The sequence below is a fragment of the Macaca mulatta genome, chromosome 2 (assembly GCF_049350105.2).
Source record: "Macaca mulatta isolate MMU2019108-1 chromosome 2, T2T-MMU8v2.0, whole genome shotgun sequence".
NCBI classification, from domain to species: domain Eukaryota; kingdom Metazoa; phylum Chordata; class Mammalia; order Primates; family Cercopithecidae; genus Macaca; species Macaca mulatta.
In genome coordinates, this window is record NC_133407.1 from 171,005,691 (window position 1) to 171,026,043 (window position 20,353).

The 20,353-nt window shown below is 42.4% G+C and overlaps 1 protein-coding gene across 2 annotated transcripts in view; it reads left to right on the forward strand.

The window, feature by feature from the left end:
* The first annotated feature begins 3,460 nt into the window (after positions 1 to 3,460).
* The window catches only part of CCDC80 (coiled-coil domain containing 80), a 35,990-nt gene continuing 19,097 nt past the window's right edge, over positions 3,461 to 20,353 (forward strand). Inside the window, exons 1-3 of one of the 2 annotated variants that reach the window (XM_001105137.5) lie at positions 3,461 to 4,169; positions 4,581 to 6,469; positions 14,532 to 14,688. In XM_001105137.5, coding sequence (XP_001105137.3) covers positions 4,592 to 6,469; positions 14,532 to 14,688 — 2,035 coding nt within the window. In that variant the 5' untranslated portion in view covers positions 3,461 to 4,169; positions 4,581 to 4,591. The remainder of the gene's footprint in view (positions 4,170 to 4,580; positions 6,470 to 14,531; positions 14,689 to 20,353) is intronic. The other variant, XM_001104892.5, reaches the window with a different exon arrangement.

Genomic DNA, 20,353 nt, shown 5'->3' on the forward strand with positions numbered 1-20,353 from the left:
AAGGCATGGTCATCACAATTGAGGAGACTCTTGACATGACAGGTTAGAATATCCTTGAATTCATTCTTTTGACGGTGTCAAGAGCCTGGACACCAGCTGGGGTCAAGGTCCCACCAACACCTGGAAACCCCCCAGCTCACTGGTATCACCTGGGCTGCAGCAGCACCCTGCATTCATAGTCATCCTCGGCTTTCTGACCTGGCAACTGATTTCTTTAGTCTGTCCTACATGGCAAATACTGAGAAAGAGAAGAATTCTTTTTTCATTCTGAAGGACACAAATCCTGCCTAAGACTGAACATTTGATAGAGTTCTGCAAATGGAAAAGAAAAACATAGCAGCATCCTCAGTGTGAGTATCTGTGCCTCTGCCACAAAGATGTGATAAAATGGCTCAGCGAATTTTCTTGCTGGGGATACTGATGATCACAGAGCAGGAGAGGTGGTTTCCCTCCAAAATCACACTGAAGAGCCTGTTGCTTTCCCTCCTTTTCTTTTTATTCTTGTTTCTTCTTGAGCAAATGCTTTTTTTTTTGAGCAATAGAACAATATTTTGAATTCAGTTCAGTAACATCCCTGAGAGTTACTCTGTGCAAGAGAATCAACAGTATGTGACAGAAACCCTGGTTTCTCTAGCGTGCCTGGCACAATGTGTTACCCTGAGCCTTGGTCCCAGGTCGCTGAACTCTTGCATTAGTGTGGGTCTGACCAGTTAGCACGCTCCTTTTTGGATGCCTTCTTACATTCACTCCAGCTTTCATCAGATAACTATCCCCACCCTAGTTTCTCTAAAGCAGTTCTGGTTTGTGCATTCTTTCCTTTCCTCCCCACAAATTACTACAAAACCAATGTCAGGTAGTTTCCTGTCAATTAATTCCCAAATTAGCATTTCTAAAGTCTACTTTAAAATTTTCTTCCTTTTATCTTTTTCTGACTCAACATTAATGTCTTCCTTTCAGATATCACTAACCCCCACCGCCCCCATCCCTGCCCAACCCCTAGCACTAATTGGTTAATTGTTTCTTTCTTAGATTGCAGAAAAATAGAAATATCTAAATGGGGGACTCAGAAAATACAGAGCTCTTAAATAACAGACTTGGAATTGAGAATCATTACAAGCCATTAATCATTATAGGCCTCACCGGAAATGAATGCATGAGAATTTTTCATTGCTCTTATTAGGTATGTGCCTACCAGACTTCTTCAGGAGGATTTTCTGAAGCCCCAGGTAAGGGTTTGGGCACTGAGATGAAAACAAACATGAGAAGCCCCACTTTGCCAGTGTGTGTGTATGTATCTGTGTGTGAGAAGAGACTGGGAAAAGGCGCTGGGTGTGGGATGGGGACTAATGGAGGTGGTGGAGTGTTAGGTCCTCTCTGATGTGTGTGTTTAGTGCGCCATCTGGTGACTGAAGCTCACAGAAGGAAGAAAGCCTGAGGTCCCAGGAAGACAGGCACAACTCAGGGTTGGGATGGCTCCTCAGGGTCAACTCTAGGTTGCTAAAGTGGCTGTTTTTCAGCTTTACCAGCGCACAGGTGACAAATGTTGTGCACATCATGGAGAGGTTTGTGTAAGTCATGACTTATTCAAGAAAAATAATAAAGGACTTTAAGGACCTATTGAGAAAAGCAAAAAGTACTGTTACACAATTATTCCAGACAGTAGGACTCTGAAAGTATAAGTACTCTGGTTGAACAAATAAATGAAACTCTTCTATGAACATGGGAAATGCAAAAAGGAATTGAAGGAAGAGAAAAAACTGAAGGCATGGGTAGAAAATGAAAGAGAGAGGCAGGATAGCATCACATTTTGTAGGCTGTTCTAAACCTGGGTTCACATTTCAGAGCTCCTGCTTACCGTTTATGGGACAATAGGCAATTTATTTAAACTCACCAAGCCTCAGTTCGCTCATCTATAAAATGAGGATCATTCTATTTACTTCCTAAGGATACTGTGAGGGTTAAATAAAAGAATTCACAAAAATACTAAGCCCAAAGCTTCACATGAAAATGCTCCATAAAGGGTAGTTGTTATAAGCAGAGAGAAGAGAAAAGGAAATGAAAAGACAGAAGGGAGAAAGCCCAGTAAGGATAGGGTAGGATGCATTAGGAAATTATGAGAAAGGAAGTAACATCTAGGACCCTCCAACTTAGCACAAAGCCAGGTTGGTCAGCCCAACAGGTGAATGCCATGAAGGCTGCAATCTATGACTCCAGTGGACAGAGGGTCTCTGCCTGAAGTCCACTTTCGTTATTGTCCTCACAAGTGTCTGAGAGAATGCCACAGCAGGGCCAGCCATCGTTCTTGGTACCCCTGGGAGTTTAAGGTGTGGCCTGGCAGCTCTACAGTTAACCTCTATACAGGACTTTCTCAGTTCCATGCTCGTAGCTTATGTGAAAAAATGTCAAATGTGACCAGGGCCAGATGGGGCTGATCAAGGCATAACAACTAGGGATGAAGTTTGATCCAGTGAAGGTCGCTATTAGCATGACTGAGCTTGCAAGGAGGTTTCTGAGAACCCTGGCTTGCCACCGTTGGTGGCAGTTAATAGTGGCCTGGAAGGTCAGCTCGCCCAGCATGGCCAGAAGAAACATCCATGTAACCTGAAGCCCCTTCCTTCTCCACTGACAGAATCCTCATGGCAGACTCAGGAGGTAGAAGCCCAAAGCTGCCTCACCCTCCCTTCTGGCTACTTCTACGGATTGCCTGAAGCCCTTCAGACATCTAAAGTCTCTGCAGAGGAACATATTGCACTACACACACACACACACACACACACACACACACACAAAATCAATGACTCGGGACCTCCAAGGAAGCCCTTAGTCTACCATCTGCAGCCAGGGCTTTGAAGCTAGAGATCATAATGCCCATTCCCTGATGTAATAGTCAACTGCAATCTCGACTCGCAGCCATTGCCTGCATTTCTAACCTTTTACCAGCTTCCTTCCATGCCGAGGAGAAACTAGGACCAAGAACACAGTAATATGATCCCCAATTAGCATAAAATAAAAACAACCTAGTCATGTTTTCCATGGGGTTTTCCAACCTCAAACTAAAAGCACAAAACAGGGAGAAAGATATAAAAATATACACATGGGACTATAAATACATATATACGGTCTGTGTCTGCACAGTCAAGCACCCTGACCCAAATGAGTATCTGTCTCTAAGAAAAGCATGTAGCCTGATGCAGAAATCTGAGAATTTTCTCCTTCCAAAGTGCAGTGTAAGAACAGACTGGAAGAGGAGGTACCCCGATGACTTGGTTTGGAAGGGGTTAAGTCACCAGTCATCCTATTCTAGAGTGATTTATGATGATGTGTGGAGTTTCAAAACTTTCCCCCACCCCAAAGAACAGCCCTCGCCCTCCTCACTGAGTCCACTCCGAACGTGCTGAAATGGGAAGGAGGCGGTGTTTTGCTGATCTGTTAAATTCTTAGTGAAGTTTCCTTGATTTCCAGTGGCTGCTGTTGTTTGAGTTTGGTTTGGAGCAAAACTGAGGTAGTCCTAACATTTCTGGGACTGAATCCAGGCAAGAGAAAGAAGAAAAAGAAGAAGAAAAAGAGGAGGAAAAAGGTAGGGAGAAATAAAGGGAGGAGAGAAGCATAGGGAAAGAAAAAAGTCCTTTTTCGACATCACATTCCTGTGTTTTCCCTCAGCCTGGAAAACATATTAATCCCAGTGCTTTTACGCCCGGAAACAAAGAGACTAAGCCAGACTGTGGGGGAAAGGGAGATAAGAAGGATCCTGGAACTTTAAAGAGGGAAAGAGTGAGATTCAGAAATCGCCGGGACTGGACTTTAAGGGACATCCTGTGTCGGCACAAGGGACTGGCACACACAGACACACAAGACCAAGGAGAAACTGCAGACAAATGGAGATACAAAGACTTATAAGGACAGCTCCTTTCACCTCATCCTACTTGTCCAGAAGGTAAAAAGACACAGCCAGAAAGAAAAGGAACCGGCTCAGCTCTCAGATCAGGACGGGCTGTGGATCTGTGGCGGTACTCTGAAAGCTGGAGCTACAGCACACCCCTTTTGTATTGCTCACCCTCGGAAAAGAGAGAGGGCTGGGAGGAAAAGTAGTTCATCTAGGAAACTGTCCTGGGAACCAAACTTCTGATTTCTTTTGCAACCCTCTGCTTTCCATCTCTATGAGCCACCATGTAAGTGTGTAATCCTTTCTGTCTTTGGTGTGTTTATTTGTTTCTTTGTCGCTTATTTTGAAGGAATGAAATGTGAATGTTGTCATAATTAATATGCCAGTTTGCATTTTCTTTGGAGCATCCAGAGCCTTAGTTGAAACAGTGCAAGCATGCTGACTGGGAAACTGAATTGGATTTCCTGCTTAATGTAACTGTCTGTGTTAAACACTAACAAATTATAGGGGCTTGAAAGTAACAGAATCTCATCCCATTTTCCATCTCCTGACCTCCCTCCTTCTTCTCTAACCACCCTTTTCCCCTCCCCTTGGCTGAAATGCAGAAAAAGAAAATGACCAGCTCTGTTTCCAGTTAAATAATTTTCTTCCTTTTTTCCCCCTCCCCTTTGTCTTATGACCTCGGTGCATCGCAAAGTGGATTACACAATGACATGGAGAATGGGACCCCGTTTCACTATGCTGTTGGCCATGTGGCTCGTGTGTGGATCAGAACCCCACCCCCACGCCACGATCAGAGACAGCCATGGAGGGCGGAAAGTGCCTTTGGTTTCTCCGGACAGCAGTAGGCCAGCTCGGTTTCTGAGGCACACTGGGAGGTCTCGTGGAATTGAGAGATCCACTCTGGAACAACCAAACCTTCAGCCTCTCCAGAGAAGGAGGAGTGTGCCGGTGTTGAGACTAGCTCGCGCAACGGAGCCGCCAGCCCGCGTGGACGTCAATGGGGCCCCCATGAGACCTGAGCAAAGACCAGCGGCCAGGAGCTCTCCGCGTGAGATGATCAGAGATGAGGGGTCCTCAGCTCGGTCAAGAATGTTGCGTTTCCCTTCGGGATCCAGCTCTCCCAACATCCTTGCCAGCTTTGCAGGGAAGAACAGAGTGTGGGTCATCTCAGCCCCTCATGCCTCGGAAGGCTACTACCGCCTCATGATGAGCCTGCTGAAGGACGATGTGTACTGTGAGCTGGCGGAGAGGCATATCCAACAGATTGTGCTCTTCCACCAGGCAGGCGAGGAAGGAGGCAAGGTGAGAAGGATTACCAGTGAGGGCCAGATCCTGGAGCAGCCCCTGGACCCCAGCCTCATCCCTAAGCTGATGAGCTTCCTGAAGCTGGAGAAGGGCAAGTTTGGCATGGTGCTGCTGAAGAAGACGCTGCAGGTGGAGGAGCGCTACCCATACCCCGTTAGGCTGGAAGCCATGTACGAGGTCATCGACCAAGGCCCCATCCGTAGGATCGAGAAGATCAGGCAGAAGGGCTTTGTCCAGAAATGTAAGGCAGCTGGTGTAGAGGGCCAGGTGGTGGAGGAGGGGAATGATGGTGGAGGTGGAGCAGGAAGGCCGAGCCTGGGCAGCAAGAAGAGGAAAGAGGATCCCGGGAGAGCACAAGTCCCACCAACCAGAGAGAGTCGGGTGAAGGTCCTGAGAAAACTGGCCGCCACTACACCAGCTTTGCCCCCACCTCCCTCAACCCCCAGGGCCACCACCCTTCCTCCTGCTCCAGCCACAACAATTACTCGGTCCACGTCCCGGGCGGTAACAGTTGCTGCAAGACCTATGACCACCACTGCCTTTCCCACCACGCAGAGGCCCTGGAACCCCTCACCCTCCCACAGGCCTCCTACAACCACTGAGGTGACCACTGCCAGGAGACCCTCAGTTTCAGAGAATCTTTACCCTCCATCCCGGAAGGATCAGCACAGGGAGAGGCCACAGACAACCAGGAGACCCAGCAAGGCCACCGGCTTGGAGAGCTTCACAGATGCCCCTCCCACCACCATTTCAGAGCCCAGCACGAGGGCTGCTGGTCCAGGCCGTTTCCGGGACAACCGCATGGACAGGCGGGAACATGGCCATAGAGACCCAAATGTGGTGCCAGGTCCTCCCAAGCCAGCAAAGGAGAAACCTCCCAAAAAGAAGGCCCAGGACAAAATTCTTAGTAATGAGTATGAGGAGAAGTATGACCTCAGCCGGCCTACTGCCTCTCAGCTGGAGGAGGAGCTGCAGGTGGGGAATGTTCCCCTTAAAAAAGCAAAGGAGTCTAAAAAGCATGAAAAGCTTGAGAAACCCGAGAAGGAGAAGAAAAAAAAGATGAAGAATGAGAATGCAGACAAGTTACTTAAGAGTGAAAAGCAAATGAAGAAGTCTGAGAAAAAGAGCAAGCAAGAGAAAGAGAAGAGCAAGAAGAAAAAAGGAGGTAAAACAGAACAGGATGGCTATCAGAAACCCACCAACAAACACTTCACGCAGAGTCCCAAGAAGTCAGTGGCCGACCTGCTGGGGTCCTTTGAAGGCAAACGAAGGCTCCTTGTAAGTAGCCTTCTCCTTGGCGTTGTTCTATGGGCTGAGGCAGGGCATGTTAATGTCTGTCTTATTAGTTATATAAAAATCATATTGCTAGATGCCAGATTGTGGCTGAACCTGTACTGTGTCAAGAAGCTCAGAAGTCTGGCAAAAGAGGGCAGCAGGCCAATAGCTCCTTCTGGTTTAGTGCCCTACGAAGTTCTGCTCACACAACTCATGGCCCTGTAGCACAAAGTCAATGGCTGGGGGACCCTACACATGAGCCCAGGAGAACACCTGTAGTCAGCTTCTTCCAGACCTGTAGGGACCCTTCCCCCATTTCTACCACTCTCTTCCAAGGGATATTTCTGGACAGAGCTCCCTTTTACCAAGTCCCAAGGATGAAAAGAATGATGAAATTCCTAAAAGGAAGTGCATTGACTTCAGTCACATCTTATTAAAAGGGTTTCTGTCTGTCTGACTTAGGAACTAGAATCATGTCTATGGGACAATAGCAGAGGTCCCCTCTTTCCCTAATTAGGTCTATATCAACACTGGAGTGCTCAAGAAAAAGACAGCTTGGGTGGGGAGTGGGGATGACTGGGAGTAGGGAAGGGTCCTTGTTAGTGTGACCCTCATGGATCCTTTTAAAATGAGCTATCAGAAATCTTCTCCCCTTAAAGCCTACCTCTCCCATCGCTGTCCAACTACTAGGAAGAGCCAAAGGGTGGAATGTGAGGAACTGAGTTAATTGCTTCAATTTCCGCTACTCTAGAAATACACCTGAATTTGAAATCTAGATGTCAGTTTCTCCGGGGGCTCTGTAAAATGTGTATGCGTATGTGCATGTGCCTGTGCACCAGTGTGTGAAAAAGGAGACAAGCTGTCCCTACTTGCCCTTGGTCTGTGGTTCTGAGTGCCACTCGTGTTGAGTAAGTCACAGATGCATCTCAGCAACCCTCTCTTTTGGCCATCACTTGCCACCACCAAATGAGGGCTTTGGGCAGGAATGAGCCAAATAAAAGGGCAGATTTTATCAGTGATGTGCAAATGGCTCCTTCTCCTCTTCATGTCTTCTCTTTCCCTCTTACTGCCCCTCCAAAATTTCTACCCCTGGCTCTTAAGGCTAGCTTTTTACTCCAGGCTGTCAAGGAGGAAAAGGATATTGTTGCCATTAATTCTGGGTAAAAGATCAATAAATTGATGTTGGGTAGCGTGAGTCAGGAATGATTTTTTCAGATGCCTGGGTGAGAGAATCAACTCATGCTGTTGAGGGCAGCACCCATCCTCCTGAAGGCACAAGGTGACTGCACACCCTGCATTTCCCCACCAAAAGAAACAGGCTCTCTTTTCTCAAGGCATTTCTTAGAGAATCTTTTAGGTTTTCCAAGCTAGCCTAAATTTTGGTTAATGATCTGGGCAGAGGAACTCTGGTGCCCATTTATCATATGTTGTTTCAGAAAGTTTAAATGTACATTTGAAATATTACTCAGAGCAAAGTTCTTTGTGATGTTTATCACGAGTGGGACATAGCGCAAATTCTCTTAGCTGTTTACATGGATAGTAGGTCTGTGTATGAGAGCAAAACCTAGCTCTGGTTGATTCTAGGGATTTATTTGTATGCCTCTGTGTGTTTTGTTATATATTTTCTGTATATTGGTGCAATATCTAACCAGAGCCTTAACGTGTCTATATAAACTTAGGTTATCAGGTGATAGGCCGCTTGGATATTCTCAGTGTACATATATTTAAATGGGAATGTTCCCATTAGAACAAAAAAGAAATCAGATTTCAGAGTAAAACTCTACCTGACACTTGAATGTCTGTTAGGGAGCCCCTGGGGGCAAACTGCTCTCTTTGGGGCATGGGAAAGCGTTAGTGGTTTGCTCCAATGCTCTCCTCCTGAGTATCTACAACTTTATCCAACCCATTAAAATACATCACCCAACTCTGTTCATTTAGCCAACAGGGCAGGCAAAATGTTCCTCATGGTCAGGTTTAAAAAAAGAAAATCACGGGTAAAATGTCAGGATTGTAATTGTGCACCCGTCTGGCAAATATTTCCCATTGCCGCCAGCTTGTGAGTCAAAAGAAAGGGGTTTTCATAGTGTATTCCTGATATTAGTCATACTTTTCATTTCTCCCTCCTTCTCCCCACTCCTTTAGTAGGGGATCTGAAAGCCCAGCTGGGCCATTCCTGCTTTTAATGGTATCCCTGCTTATAAATTTCTAGCAAATGAAACTCAAATGACAGCTTCTGCTGATGTCATGTGAGGCAAAACAGAAACCAGCTGGAATTGCTCCTGGCAGTGTTGGTTCTTTGGGCTAGTGAGAGAACCAGGTTTGTTATTAGAAAGAAAATACTAACAGAAGGCTTTTCAGACTTTTGATCCTATGTGCGCCCAGCTGATGATCATATCAGAAATGTGTCTTCTGAAGAGCTAATGATGTCTAAAGTAAGAATGGATTAGAAAAGACCAAATGAAATAAAGATGATACCAAAGCAAAAGATGGAGAGAAAAGAAGTTTTCACCAGAGAGGAGACCAATGGGTGAAAAACATTGTTGGTGCGGTTTAGCCTTTTCCACTCACTTTTCCCATCAAACTTGGCTAATGTTACTCAGGAACCTCAGTGATTCAATTACTATTCATTAAGGCTTAGCACTCTCAAGCTATTTAAGTATGGCTGAGAACAGCTACCTCCAACTGGCCTTAACTTAACCCAGTAAACTCAAACTGAAAGCAGGTTGACATTCCATGAAATTTTGTGCAGGACTTTCAGCTCATCTTCTCAGCTTTTCAGTAACCTGGTACTTAACTACCATTTGTTGTAAACCCTTAGTGCTTTGTCCTTATTTATACCATCATTCTTTAGATGTGGACATATCACATAACTGCTACTTAACAATTACAGAAACACTAACAGCAATGGTGTAGGTCCCAGGTGGATGGCTTCCTAGAGGCCTTCACAGGAGCTGCAGGTGGAGCCGGGTGTCCTATTTTTAGACTAGTGTTCACTCTTTCAAACCTCCTGCCTCTAAACCTGTTGATGAAGAAGGGCACATCCTGCAAGGTACTTTGCCAAGACTGTGTGGTTTAATTCTCGAAACAATCCCTCAGTGAATGATTTATTAACCCCTTTCTACACATGAGAAAACAGAACCCAAGATATATAGCTAATATGTGGTGAAGTCAAAATTAGAACTCAGATCTGTTTGAGTTGAAAGCTCAAATTCAGGCCAATCTCCCTTTCTGATTTCTTTTGAATATGAACTTCCTGTGGGACATGCCATAAAGTGAAGGGGAAACTGAGGAATGATCTTGCCAGTTAATAAATATGAATTTAAAAAGTTAATACATATGAATACAAATAAATTTAAAACTTCATTTTCAACCTTGAGTCACCCAGATAAGTGGTAAAGGATTGCTAAGCACAAATGTGGAGTTTCTGCCTTTAATACACAGCTAGTCCTCTGCACTCAATTCTCTGGCTTTCCAGACAGTCAGTCAAAAACAATAGATTGGATTCCAGTTAACCTAATCCTTCAAACTGCTTGGTGTCAGTTTGAGGTTGAAGATAGTGAGAGTATAGGTAAGCTTATCACCAAAGCATTGCGCTATGGGGAGTATAGCTGACAAGCCATCATTCTGCGCTCTGAGATCTATTCACTTGTCAATGAACAAGGGACCTCAAATGCTGACTTGAATGAATTCAAGTTCAAGTTTAAGAATTCTTTGAGGCCGGGCGCGGTGGCTCAAGCCTGTAATCCCAGCACTTTGGGAGGCCGAGGCGGGCGGATCACGAGGTCAGGAGATCGAGACCATCCTGGCTAACACGGTGAAACCCCGTCTCTACTAAAAATACAAAAAGAAATTAGCCGGGCGCGGTGGCGGGCGCCTGTAGTCCCAGCTACTGTGGAGGCTGAGGCAGGAGAATAGCGTGAACCCGGGAGGCGGAGCTTGCAGTGAGCCGAGATCGCGCCACTGCACTCCAGCCTGGGCGACAGAGCAAGGATCCGTCTCAAAAAAAAAAAAAAAAGAATTATTTGGTGACCGAATCTCCTGTAATTCAGGTGGGTTAGTATTTCCAACCTTACTTCAGACATCTGTGTATTGGGACAACAATCAACTTACTTGGTTTAATTTTGGGAAAGGATTTAAGGTTTCCTGCTGTACTAAGGCAGACTATTAGCTTGAAAGTTATTTTTCAGAATCCTGTAAAAACAAAACAAAACAAAACAAAAGACTCTAGTGTTTTGAGCCTAACACAGTATTTTGAATAATCTGAGACTTAAAATACCTTCCCTCTAGCTTTCTTCCATTGCTGTTTGCTCTCTTTACTTATGCAAACAGGCTTCCTTATCCTCTGAGGCTCATTGAGCCAAGACACCAGTTGGAACAGAAGCATGAAAAAGAAATACAACACAGTTTTAAATTCATGATACATGCCCTGATTTATTACCATCAAACTGGAAAGAGGCCAAGTGACAGAAAATAGTGTTTACTGAGAAGCTCTAAGCTGCTCTTTTTAGGAAGAGGGGACTGGAAATGGTTCCCATTTTAAACACTGTCTGAAATACTGCCAAACTAGAAAGTGAATGGGATGGAGATGTCAAAACATAGGGAAAGAGTCCCTGAAATGGGTTCAGATGGTCAGTCTTCCCTAAAAGTTGCAAACTTGAGGAGCAGACTAAACGTAAGAGTGTTTTTACCAACTGGTAAGGTTGGAGCCTGCATCTAGACACTCACAACAACCAGGGGACCCCTTTGTTCCTGAGTCCCTCTCCTCTCCTCTGACTGGGGTGATCTATACAACCTGAGGAGTACTGGCCAGCATTTATGCCCCCACCATCTGCAGGACGGTAATAGAGTCTGAGGAACTTACATTCTGCCTGGGGAGATGCGACCGTTATATAGTGAATTAAGGAAATACTTAAATTCCAAGTGGGCGGGGCAGACAATAAGAGCAGTAATTAAAAGGAAGAAGTGATAGAAAAGACTTTTCTGTGTGCTAGAAAAGACTTTAAGGAGGATAGTACGTTGAAAGAAAGAATCAGATTTAGAGAAGGGAGGGGGCAGGTTTCTGAGGTAGGAGGAGTGACACGGGCAAAGACAGAGGAGGGATTGTGAGTGAATTATTCAGAGGCAACATACCTGTGTGTGCTTGGGGAACACATATTTATTTATTAAGAATAAATCAACCTGTAATAAGTTCATGTTATGTACTTATAAAGATATACAGATATATTTACTTTTGCTCAGATCTCACAACCTGATGAGGTTGGCAGGAAAATTGTTTCATTGTAACGACAATGCTGAGCTTCAGAAGATTAAGTGGATTTATTCAGGCTACAAGCTAGCCAGGGGCCGAACTAGGACCGAAATGACAACCCCCTGACTTTGACTGCAGTTATTCTTTCTCTGTGCCTCTCTGCCCAAGATTCCTTTCGTTTCCTAATTTAGACTGGGTCTGGCTCTAGGGGGTAAAGAGGTCAGGTAAGGGAGGTATAGGAGGACATTAGCAAAAGAGAGCCCGGGATCAGAACGTGGAGGGCCGGAAGTTAGGGAATGAGTCCTGCAAAACTAATGTCACCCCCCTGGTGGTTAAAGGCATTCTTGGGCAAAGGGTCTGCAGTGAAAGTAAATATCAGAGGCTCTTATTTATTTAAATGAGATTCCCACGGGGTATCCATGGCCTCTCATTACTACATATAGAGCCATGTGGGAGAATCTACCACATAAGGGAGGATAAGGTTCTGTGTGATTACATACTGTCTGATATTCTTAATATACACAAGGAGGAGAAGACTAGAGGAGGGTTGAGGACTCAAAATCCTGTCATACCATGGTCTGTCCACAGATTGTAAGGGTCTATGGCAAAGTATGGGATGGATGAAACGGAATCTATGTATGAATTTGAAGTTACAGAAACAGGTAATTTTCTGTCATCTAACATCTAAGCAGCTTTGCCCTAGAAACTCCTCTAAATATATTCTAAATATGTGCTTATCCTTAATTTAGAATAGAGAGTCCAAAACCATTAACAGTAAGTCCCTTTCTCTTACCTTTGTTTTTACTGTTTTGTGTTTTTACTTAAACATTCATTTTCTTTATTTCAGAAGAGTGTGTTTTTGAGCACAAAACAGTCAGAAAAAAAGACCTAAAACATACCAACTTAAAATAAAACTTCGGTATCTGGGCTCCCATTGAAATCTGAAGAAATATTTTCAGATGCCATAAAGCTAATGAAAAACAAACCAAGTAACTAAAAATACCATCACCACATCTTTTTGTAGCTGCCTTAAATCTTGTTTTAAAGCTAAGTGTGACTCAATGAATATATCTGGAGAAATTTTGTTTTTCCCCTTGAAAAATTGTTGTTCCTAAAACAAACATTTCCTACCCAGAATATCCATATGAGCAGGCATAGAAACACAGGAAAAATAAACTAAAGCATGTCTATTTAGAATTAATTGTGATCTGAAAAACAAAACAAAACAAAAACTTCATCCCAGAAAACCTTTGTTAATGTTCCATTCAAAGGCGATTGAACACGTTTAATTTCCTTGAGGGAGAGTATTTTGTCATGCGGAGAGAATTCTTAGAAGGGAAAGCCTGCAGGCAGCAATACAGACATCTCTGATAGAGAAAAATAAACAGCAGGATCAAGCTGAGACCAGATTTATTAACCATTTTTGATAAAATATTTGGAAGAGGTACACAGCCTGGTGACTTGCCCTCTGAAAAATGCCAATAGTCATAAACTTCAGAAATATTTTATAAGGTTAGGTGGATAAATAGAAAATTGGTTGATAAATTTGAATTTAGTCAAATGCAAGAAAATTGGCTGATACATTTGTATTTAGTCAAATGCAAAAGTTGTTTACAGAAAAATGATTTATAGAGGCTTGCTTCTGAGCTTAGTGATGACGCAACAAAGGGCAAATAGGCAGCGTTCATTGCAGACATCAGCCTGGTGATCTATTTGGGATCAAAGATCTCAACAAAGACCTGGTCATCATCACAATAAAATTTCACATCCTCTCACCTCCAAGGTGAGCAGCACTATGCCCACTAGCCTGTGGAGTGTGGAACACAGTTCTAGCTTCAGCTCAAGAAGACCTGGTAAAATTGGAGAAGGCTCAGGGAAGGGCAACTAAATTAATCAAGAGAGTGGAGAAGCTTTTGTATTAGGTTAGATAAAAATAGTGAGACATTCTCAGAGAAAAGATTCAAAAGGACCTCTTAAAAATAGGGTTATCCTCACTGTATCCAAAATAAATTACATTTTCTCAGATTCCTGGTGACTAAAGTATTTCTTTTGATTGCTTTGTCTTTCCTCTTTTTTCTTTTCCCCAGGAAACAAGGGTCACAGAATGAGGATGAAAGACAGAGGGGTAGGTGAAAAATACCAGGTCTGAACTAAAGAGAAGGCTAAACTTAGAGTAAAAGACATCCTGTTGGAAAACTGCAATATCAAAAGACAAACACCACCAACTCTGTGCAGGCTGAATGTGACAATGAATACATTCTATGTGACAAAACGTAGGCCTGAAAGTCATCATAAAACCTTTCTGCAAGGTTTTCTAATAAAAGTTCTAAAGTTTCATAGTGCCCAGGACCTGGCTATGAAACTCTCTTAACCCTGTGAAATGTGAATAATAGTAGTAACCACTGAATTAACCAATATCTAATCAGCCAATAAGAATAATGAAGATCAAAATTAGGGAAGGAAAATAACATTTATTGAACAATTACTGCGTGCCAAGTATTCATGTAATGTTCACAGCAGTCTTGCAAAATAAGTATTCCTTTGCAGAGTTCACAAATGAGAAAACTGAGACACATGGAGAATAGTAATGGAGGTAAATAATGGAAGTGAGTAGAAAACTCTAAGCTGTCTTGGAGACAAGAAGAGGCCTTTTCAAATGGCCCTTTTGGGCCATAATTATGCTAACTGTTCAGCAGAATATCTGTAGCGTAGATGCAGTCACTACCAGCCCTCTCTTCCAAATCATCTCTTTGGGTTTTGCCCCAGTGTGAAACTATCACTATAAATTAGTATTTGTTTGTCTTCACCCACCTCCAGCTGATCACTGCTCCCAAGGCTGAGAACAATATGTATGTGCAACAACGTGATGAATATCTGGAAAGTTTCTGCAAGATGGCCACCAGGAAAATCTCTGTGATCACCATCTTCGGCCCTGTCAACAACAGCACCATGAAAATCGACCACTTTCAGCTAGGTTCTCTTAAACATTTTAATTATATTATTGTTTTTCTCATATCTAAGGTGGGACAAACTTTATGGGCGAGGCACATGGGGGATCCAAAAGAAAATGCGGATGTTCAGAGGGCTCTTTGGTTGTGATAACACAGGTCAGTTTGCCTGCTTATTTAAATAGCCATTCCAGGATGGTTCTGGTTTAAGTTTTCAGCACTGTAAAAAAGGAAAACATGCAAACACTCTGTTGTCTGAAAGTCAGTAAGGTGGAAGAAAATGGGAAAAGTAATACAGTGTGGGAGAGAATCAGAGAGACATTCAGACACTTTTTCTGGGTACTGAGTCTCCTTGCCTGTGCCAGCCCCATCTGATCTTCCTGCAGACTCTGCTGCAGGTGACTCATCACAGATGGGACTTGCCAGACGCTTGGAAGTACTTGACTCTGGCAAGCCTGAGGAAGGAATTAACCAGAACTGAGAGAAGCTGTTAAGATAAATGAAAAGTCACTGAAAATATGGACTGAACTGCACCCAAGTCGTTTGGGAGAGCAGAAGAATTTGGCTGAATTTAGAGTTTTCACAATTTTACATATTAATAGTACATGTGAGACTCATAAGGCGTACAGCCCAGTGTTGGGCAGCTGAGATCTAACTCATTGCAGTTCTCATGGGAATGTTGTAAGATTTACTGTGATTAGTTAAGCCGCATAGTCAGAAGCCCAAAATATGACCCACCCAGTTTATTTTATAATTATTGCATCTCTGGGGCTTTATTTTTTAAAAAGCTTTTTTTCTTATATGTATTTTCTACTGTTTTGTTGTTGTTCATGGTTTAACTACAAAAAAAAATCCCTTAGAGTAATCCTTTGTATTCCATTGTTTGCATATTCTGCATGGTTGCCATAAAATATATTTCATCTAAAAGCACCTGAAAGAATATAAAATATATTTTAGTAATATATAATATTTGTTAGTCAACATTTAACTTCAATACACATAACATTATCGCACAGATTTTTCTGACATGCAATTTTGGTGTAATTGAAGACATATCAGTTATACTATGTCACGATAATGTCAACTTGATTTGAATATGGTCTAGCTTTCTAAGTCATATTTTTTTTATTGTGGTAAGTACACTTAACGTGAAATCTTTCCTCTTAATACATTTTTAAGTGCACAATACAGTACAGATAACTATAGGTACAATATTGTATAGCAGATCTCTAGAGCTGATTCAGGGTTAAGTATCAGTTATGCATTCTTTACTTTAAATAGCCCACCTTCCTCTGAGACGGCTACAAAGGAAAAATAAATAGCATCCTTTCCAATGTTCCACCATAAATGATTGTGGATTGATGATTCATTTTTGGACATTTATCCTGCACCGTATGTATAATTTAGAGGGAGAACAAGCAAAAAAGGAATTCTCTTAACCAAAACAGCAACAATAATGATCATACGAACAAAAGACAAAAAATGAATTCTGGAGACAGACAGATTTAAATCCAGGGTCACAATTTCTTGGGCAAGCTACACCTAAGTCTTAGTTTAGAAGATAGTCATATCTATTTCACAGGATTAAATAAGATAATATACAGAAATGCTGGTCAGGTAACAGGCACTATTATGTGGTCATCCTGTGCATCACCATTTGATCTGGTAGTTATCTGGAGATCAATGAGCTGTCACACTTGTCACTAGAGCACCTATAATGGCAAAACACTTGTTATTGCTTTGTGCTGATTGCAGAATGTTGACACACGAACCCTCACAACAGCTCATCCAGATCAGGCTGCATTATTATTCTTGGTGATAAAACTGACGCCCAAGAGACTACTACTACAAAGCCACATGTTTATTGGCTAACTAGGATTCAACCATTTGTTTCCTGGATTTTTCAAATAATAGCATGAGGGCAGTGAGCTTAATTACACTCCAGATGTCCAGAAAGGAAGTAAGTATTCAATCCAGCCAGAGACTGGTGTTGGCTAGTGATGAAAGCCCTCACAAACCAGGTGTTCCCAATGTCAAATGTGTTACCTACCATCCCTTCCACAAAGTGTTCTCATTCCTCATTTCAGAGAAGTTTGGAAAAACCATTACATCTTCCACCTCAACTTCTATACGGTCCCATTATAAGCATCTGGTACTGCCTTGGCAAATTTTTAGCATAATCCTACTGTTTTCAAGACATCTGGATCGAATATGAACTGTAGAGGGGGCTGCGGGTTTTTTGTTTTTTTTGTTTTTTTTTTTTTTCTGCCTCATTGGAAATCAGGTATTATGATTTGGGCATTTTCCTCACTGAATGGCAGCCTGGACCTGATTTGGGCAGGGGGATCTTTTACTTTGCTTCTCATCTAATTCCTGGAAGGCCTCTCTCTCCCTGTGTCATGTCCCAGGTTACCCTTATGGGAAAGGCTGTAGCACTTTCAGCCAAGACTGGGAGTCAGCCATGGGAAAATAAGAATTGGCATGAGCCATGGACTCAGTGAACCAAAAAACTCCAGCCTTGACTGACTTTCAGCTGGAAATCCATCAGATGGCCTTACTTTTCCTTACAAATAAATCAAGCTCTGCCTACTATTCCAGACTTTTACTGGGCCTTGAAAGCAGGGGCACACATCCAACTACAGTGTAGGCCGTACTCACCAGCTGGTCCATCTTGCTAAAAGTATTTGGATATCACCGATGAACCTACAAAAGCCAAGAAACTTACCTTAAGATTTTAGGCTTTCATGTAAATAAAGTTATTTATGCTTGAGCGAATTCCAGTGCCTATCTGGTTTTGCCAGCACAGTGTATATTGCATGTAGGATTTACAATGGCCTAACACATAAAGGCATTCTTTCTTGTTAGTGGTATTTAAAATGTCAGTCTAGGATAGGAATGTTGGGTGTGTTTGTTAAGTGAATGGATTACAGACAAATTTTGTCAGATAGGAAAAACTTGCTGGCTAAAGGCACTTCATTGCAGAATGAAAAAAAAAGTAGGGGGGAACGCACAGCAAGTGTGCTTCTTTCTTAGCAATATTTAGAGATGAAAAATATTTTGACATTGGCATTTTATCACCAAATTTTAAGAGCTAGAATGCACAGGACATTTAATAGGGCAAGGGAAGTTTTTTGATAGCTTCCTTCAAAGAAGGGAGAGTTTGAGGGTAATCAAGAGAGGTGGCAAAGTTCATGGAGGTGGAATATGGCAACAAGGAGAGAGAAAATGTTGATTTCTTACTAAGGACTTCATAAGTGAATTTTTAAAATGAGAATGGTAGGCCGGGTGCGCTGGCTCATGCTTGTAATCCCAGTATTTTGGGAGGCCGACATGGGCGGATCACTTGAGGCCAGGAGTTTGGGACCAGCCTGGCCAATATGATGAAATCTCACTTCTACTAAAAATACAAAAATTAGCTGGACGTGGTGGCAGATGCCTGTAATTCTAGCTATCTGAGGGGTTGAGGCAGGAGAATTGATTGAACCTGGGAGGCAGAGGTTGCAATGAGCCAAGATTACACCAGTACACTCTAACCTGGGTGACAAAGTGAGACTCTGTCTCAAAATAAATAGATAAATAAATCAATAAATAAACAAAATGAGAATGATGGTATACAAATCAGTCTAAAATACCCCTTCTGTCTGATCCTGTTGAAGAGAATTGTTCTTTCTGGAGAAGCCTCACAGTCATCAGGATCCATAACAATTCAGAAATGCGCTTTGCCTCTGGGGCAGTCCTGAAAAATTGACCCTCTGCCCCCAACTTCTCCTTTCATCAGTGGTGACAGTGCCTGGCAACTGCCTTCTCTAGACCCTGCAACACTGAGCTGGGAGGAGAGGCTGGATGAGTGCTCAGACTTCCACACAGTGGCCGTGTGTTCCCCTCTGCTTTGATAAGTCTTTACTTATCAATCATTCTGTGCCCTAGAGACTAGAGAGCCTGTCACCTAACCTACTCAGTCTTCTTAGTCCACTGCCGTTGCTGCCTCCAACATCAAGCATATCAGTGTCAAGACCAATCCCTGACATTCCAAGGGGGAAAAGTGCCTGATATGTCAAATGTACAAAACAAGGGTTTGAAGAATGTAGTGGAGGGATTGGCTCTTCCAATTGTAGTCATCAGGTAAGGTATTGAAAATGTCAGAGAATTTTGAAAAGTAGGTTGATTTAATGGAGGGACCTTGAAAAATGAGTAGGTGTTGTTGTTGTTGTTTTTTGATAGGGTAATGACTTGATCAAGGTATTTTTGTTTTTGTTTAATTTTTCAAAGAAATGATACTTTTTAAAAATTTTTCAAAGTCAAAGCTATATAAAAAGGTGTATACAGACAAGTCTTGTATCCTTCCTGACCCCTTTACCCTGCTACTCCCTGCACCCACAGGTAATCATTTTTGTAATTCCTTATTTATTCATTTAGTGCTTTTTAGACAAATACAAAGAATACCTATATATTTTTTCTTTTTATACAAAATATAGCATATTATATATACCGTTCCACACCTTGCTTTTTTCACTTAAAATATTTCTAGGAGGCCGGGCGCGGTGGCTCAAGCCTGTAATCCCAGCACTTTGGGAGGCCGAGACGGGTGGATCACGAGGTCAGGCGATTGAGACCATCCTGGCTAACACGGTGAAACCCCGTCTCTACTAAGAAATATAAAAAACTAGCCGGGTGAGGTGGCGGGCGCCTGTAGTCCCAGCTACTCGGGAGGCTGAGGCCGGAGAATGGCGTGAACCCGGAAGGCAGAGCTTGCAGTGAGCTGAGATCCGGCCACTGCACTCCAGCCTGGGCTACAGAGCAAGACTCCGTCTCAAAAAAAAAAAAAAAATATATTTCTAGGAAATCTTTCTTTATGAGTATATCGCAATCTTCCCCATTTCTTATCAAAAAATTGTGGGATTCTATCACAGTTTAAACATTTTGTCCATGGACACTTGAACTATTTTCAATATTTTGTTCTTATACATATATCACACATACATAGAGTGATATATGAACAAGGTTACAATTAAATTGTGAAATTGTGTGTACATCTTTCCAATAGAGTCTAAGAAGCAGGATTGTTGGACCAAATAGAAAATGTAGTTTGAGTGGATACTTTCTGATTTCTCTCCATACAAGTTGAATCATGTTGCAATTCCAACAGTAATGTTTAAAAGTGTCTATTTCCCCAAACCTCTCCAATTAATGTGTGTGATCAAACTTTTGGGTACTTTTGACCAGTGTAATATGTGAAAAATGGTATCAGTATAGGGTAGTGTTGGTTTGCATTTCGCATTTTGTGAGTGTGATTGAACACCTTTTCATGTTTAGGGAGCATTTATATTTCCTTTTTAGTGTTCTTTGCCCATTTTTCTACTGAGTTGTCATCTTTTTCATCTCAATGCATAGGTAGGCTATATAAATTGGAAAAAATTCAGACTCCCACCTCCCCTTTCTACTCCAAGATAAGGACTCATTTGTTTAGGAATGAGGTCCAGGAATCTATAGTTTAAAATGTTGCTCAGGTGATTCTGATTTGCTATTAGGTTTGATCTAGAGCAGAAGGCTGGGTAGAGGATAGGAGAGGAAGACAGGGCTAGAAATGTAGTTTGGTACCTGAAATTAGATTTCTAATACCAAGACAAAGAATTCAAACTTTATGTGTAAACCATATGAAGTCACTAAATATTTCTGAATATATTTTTCAAA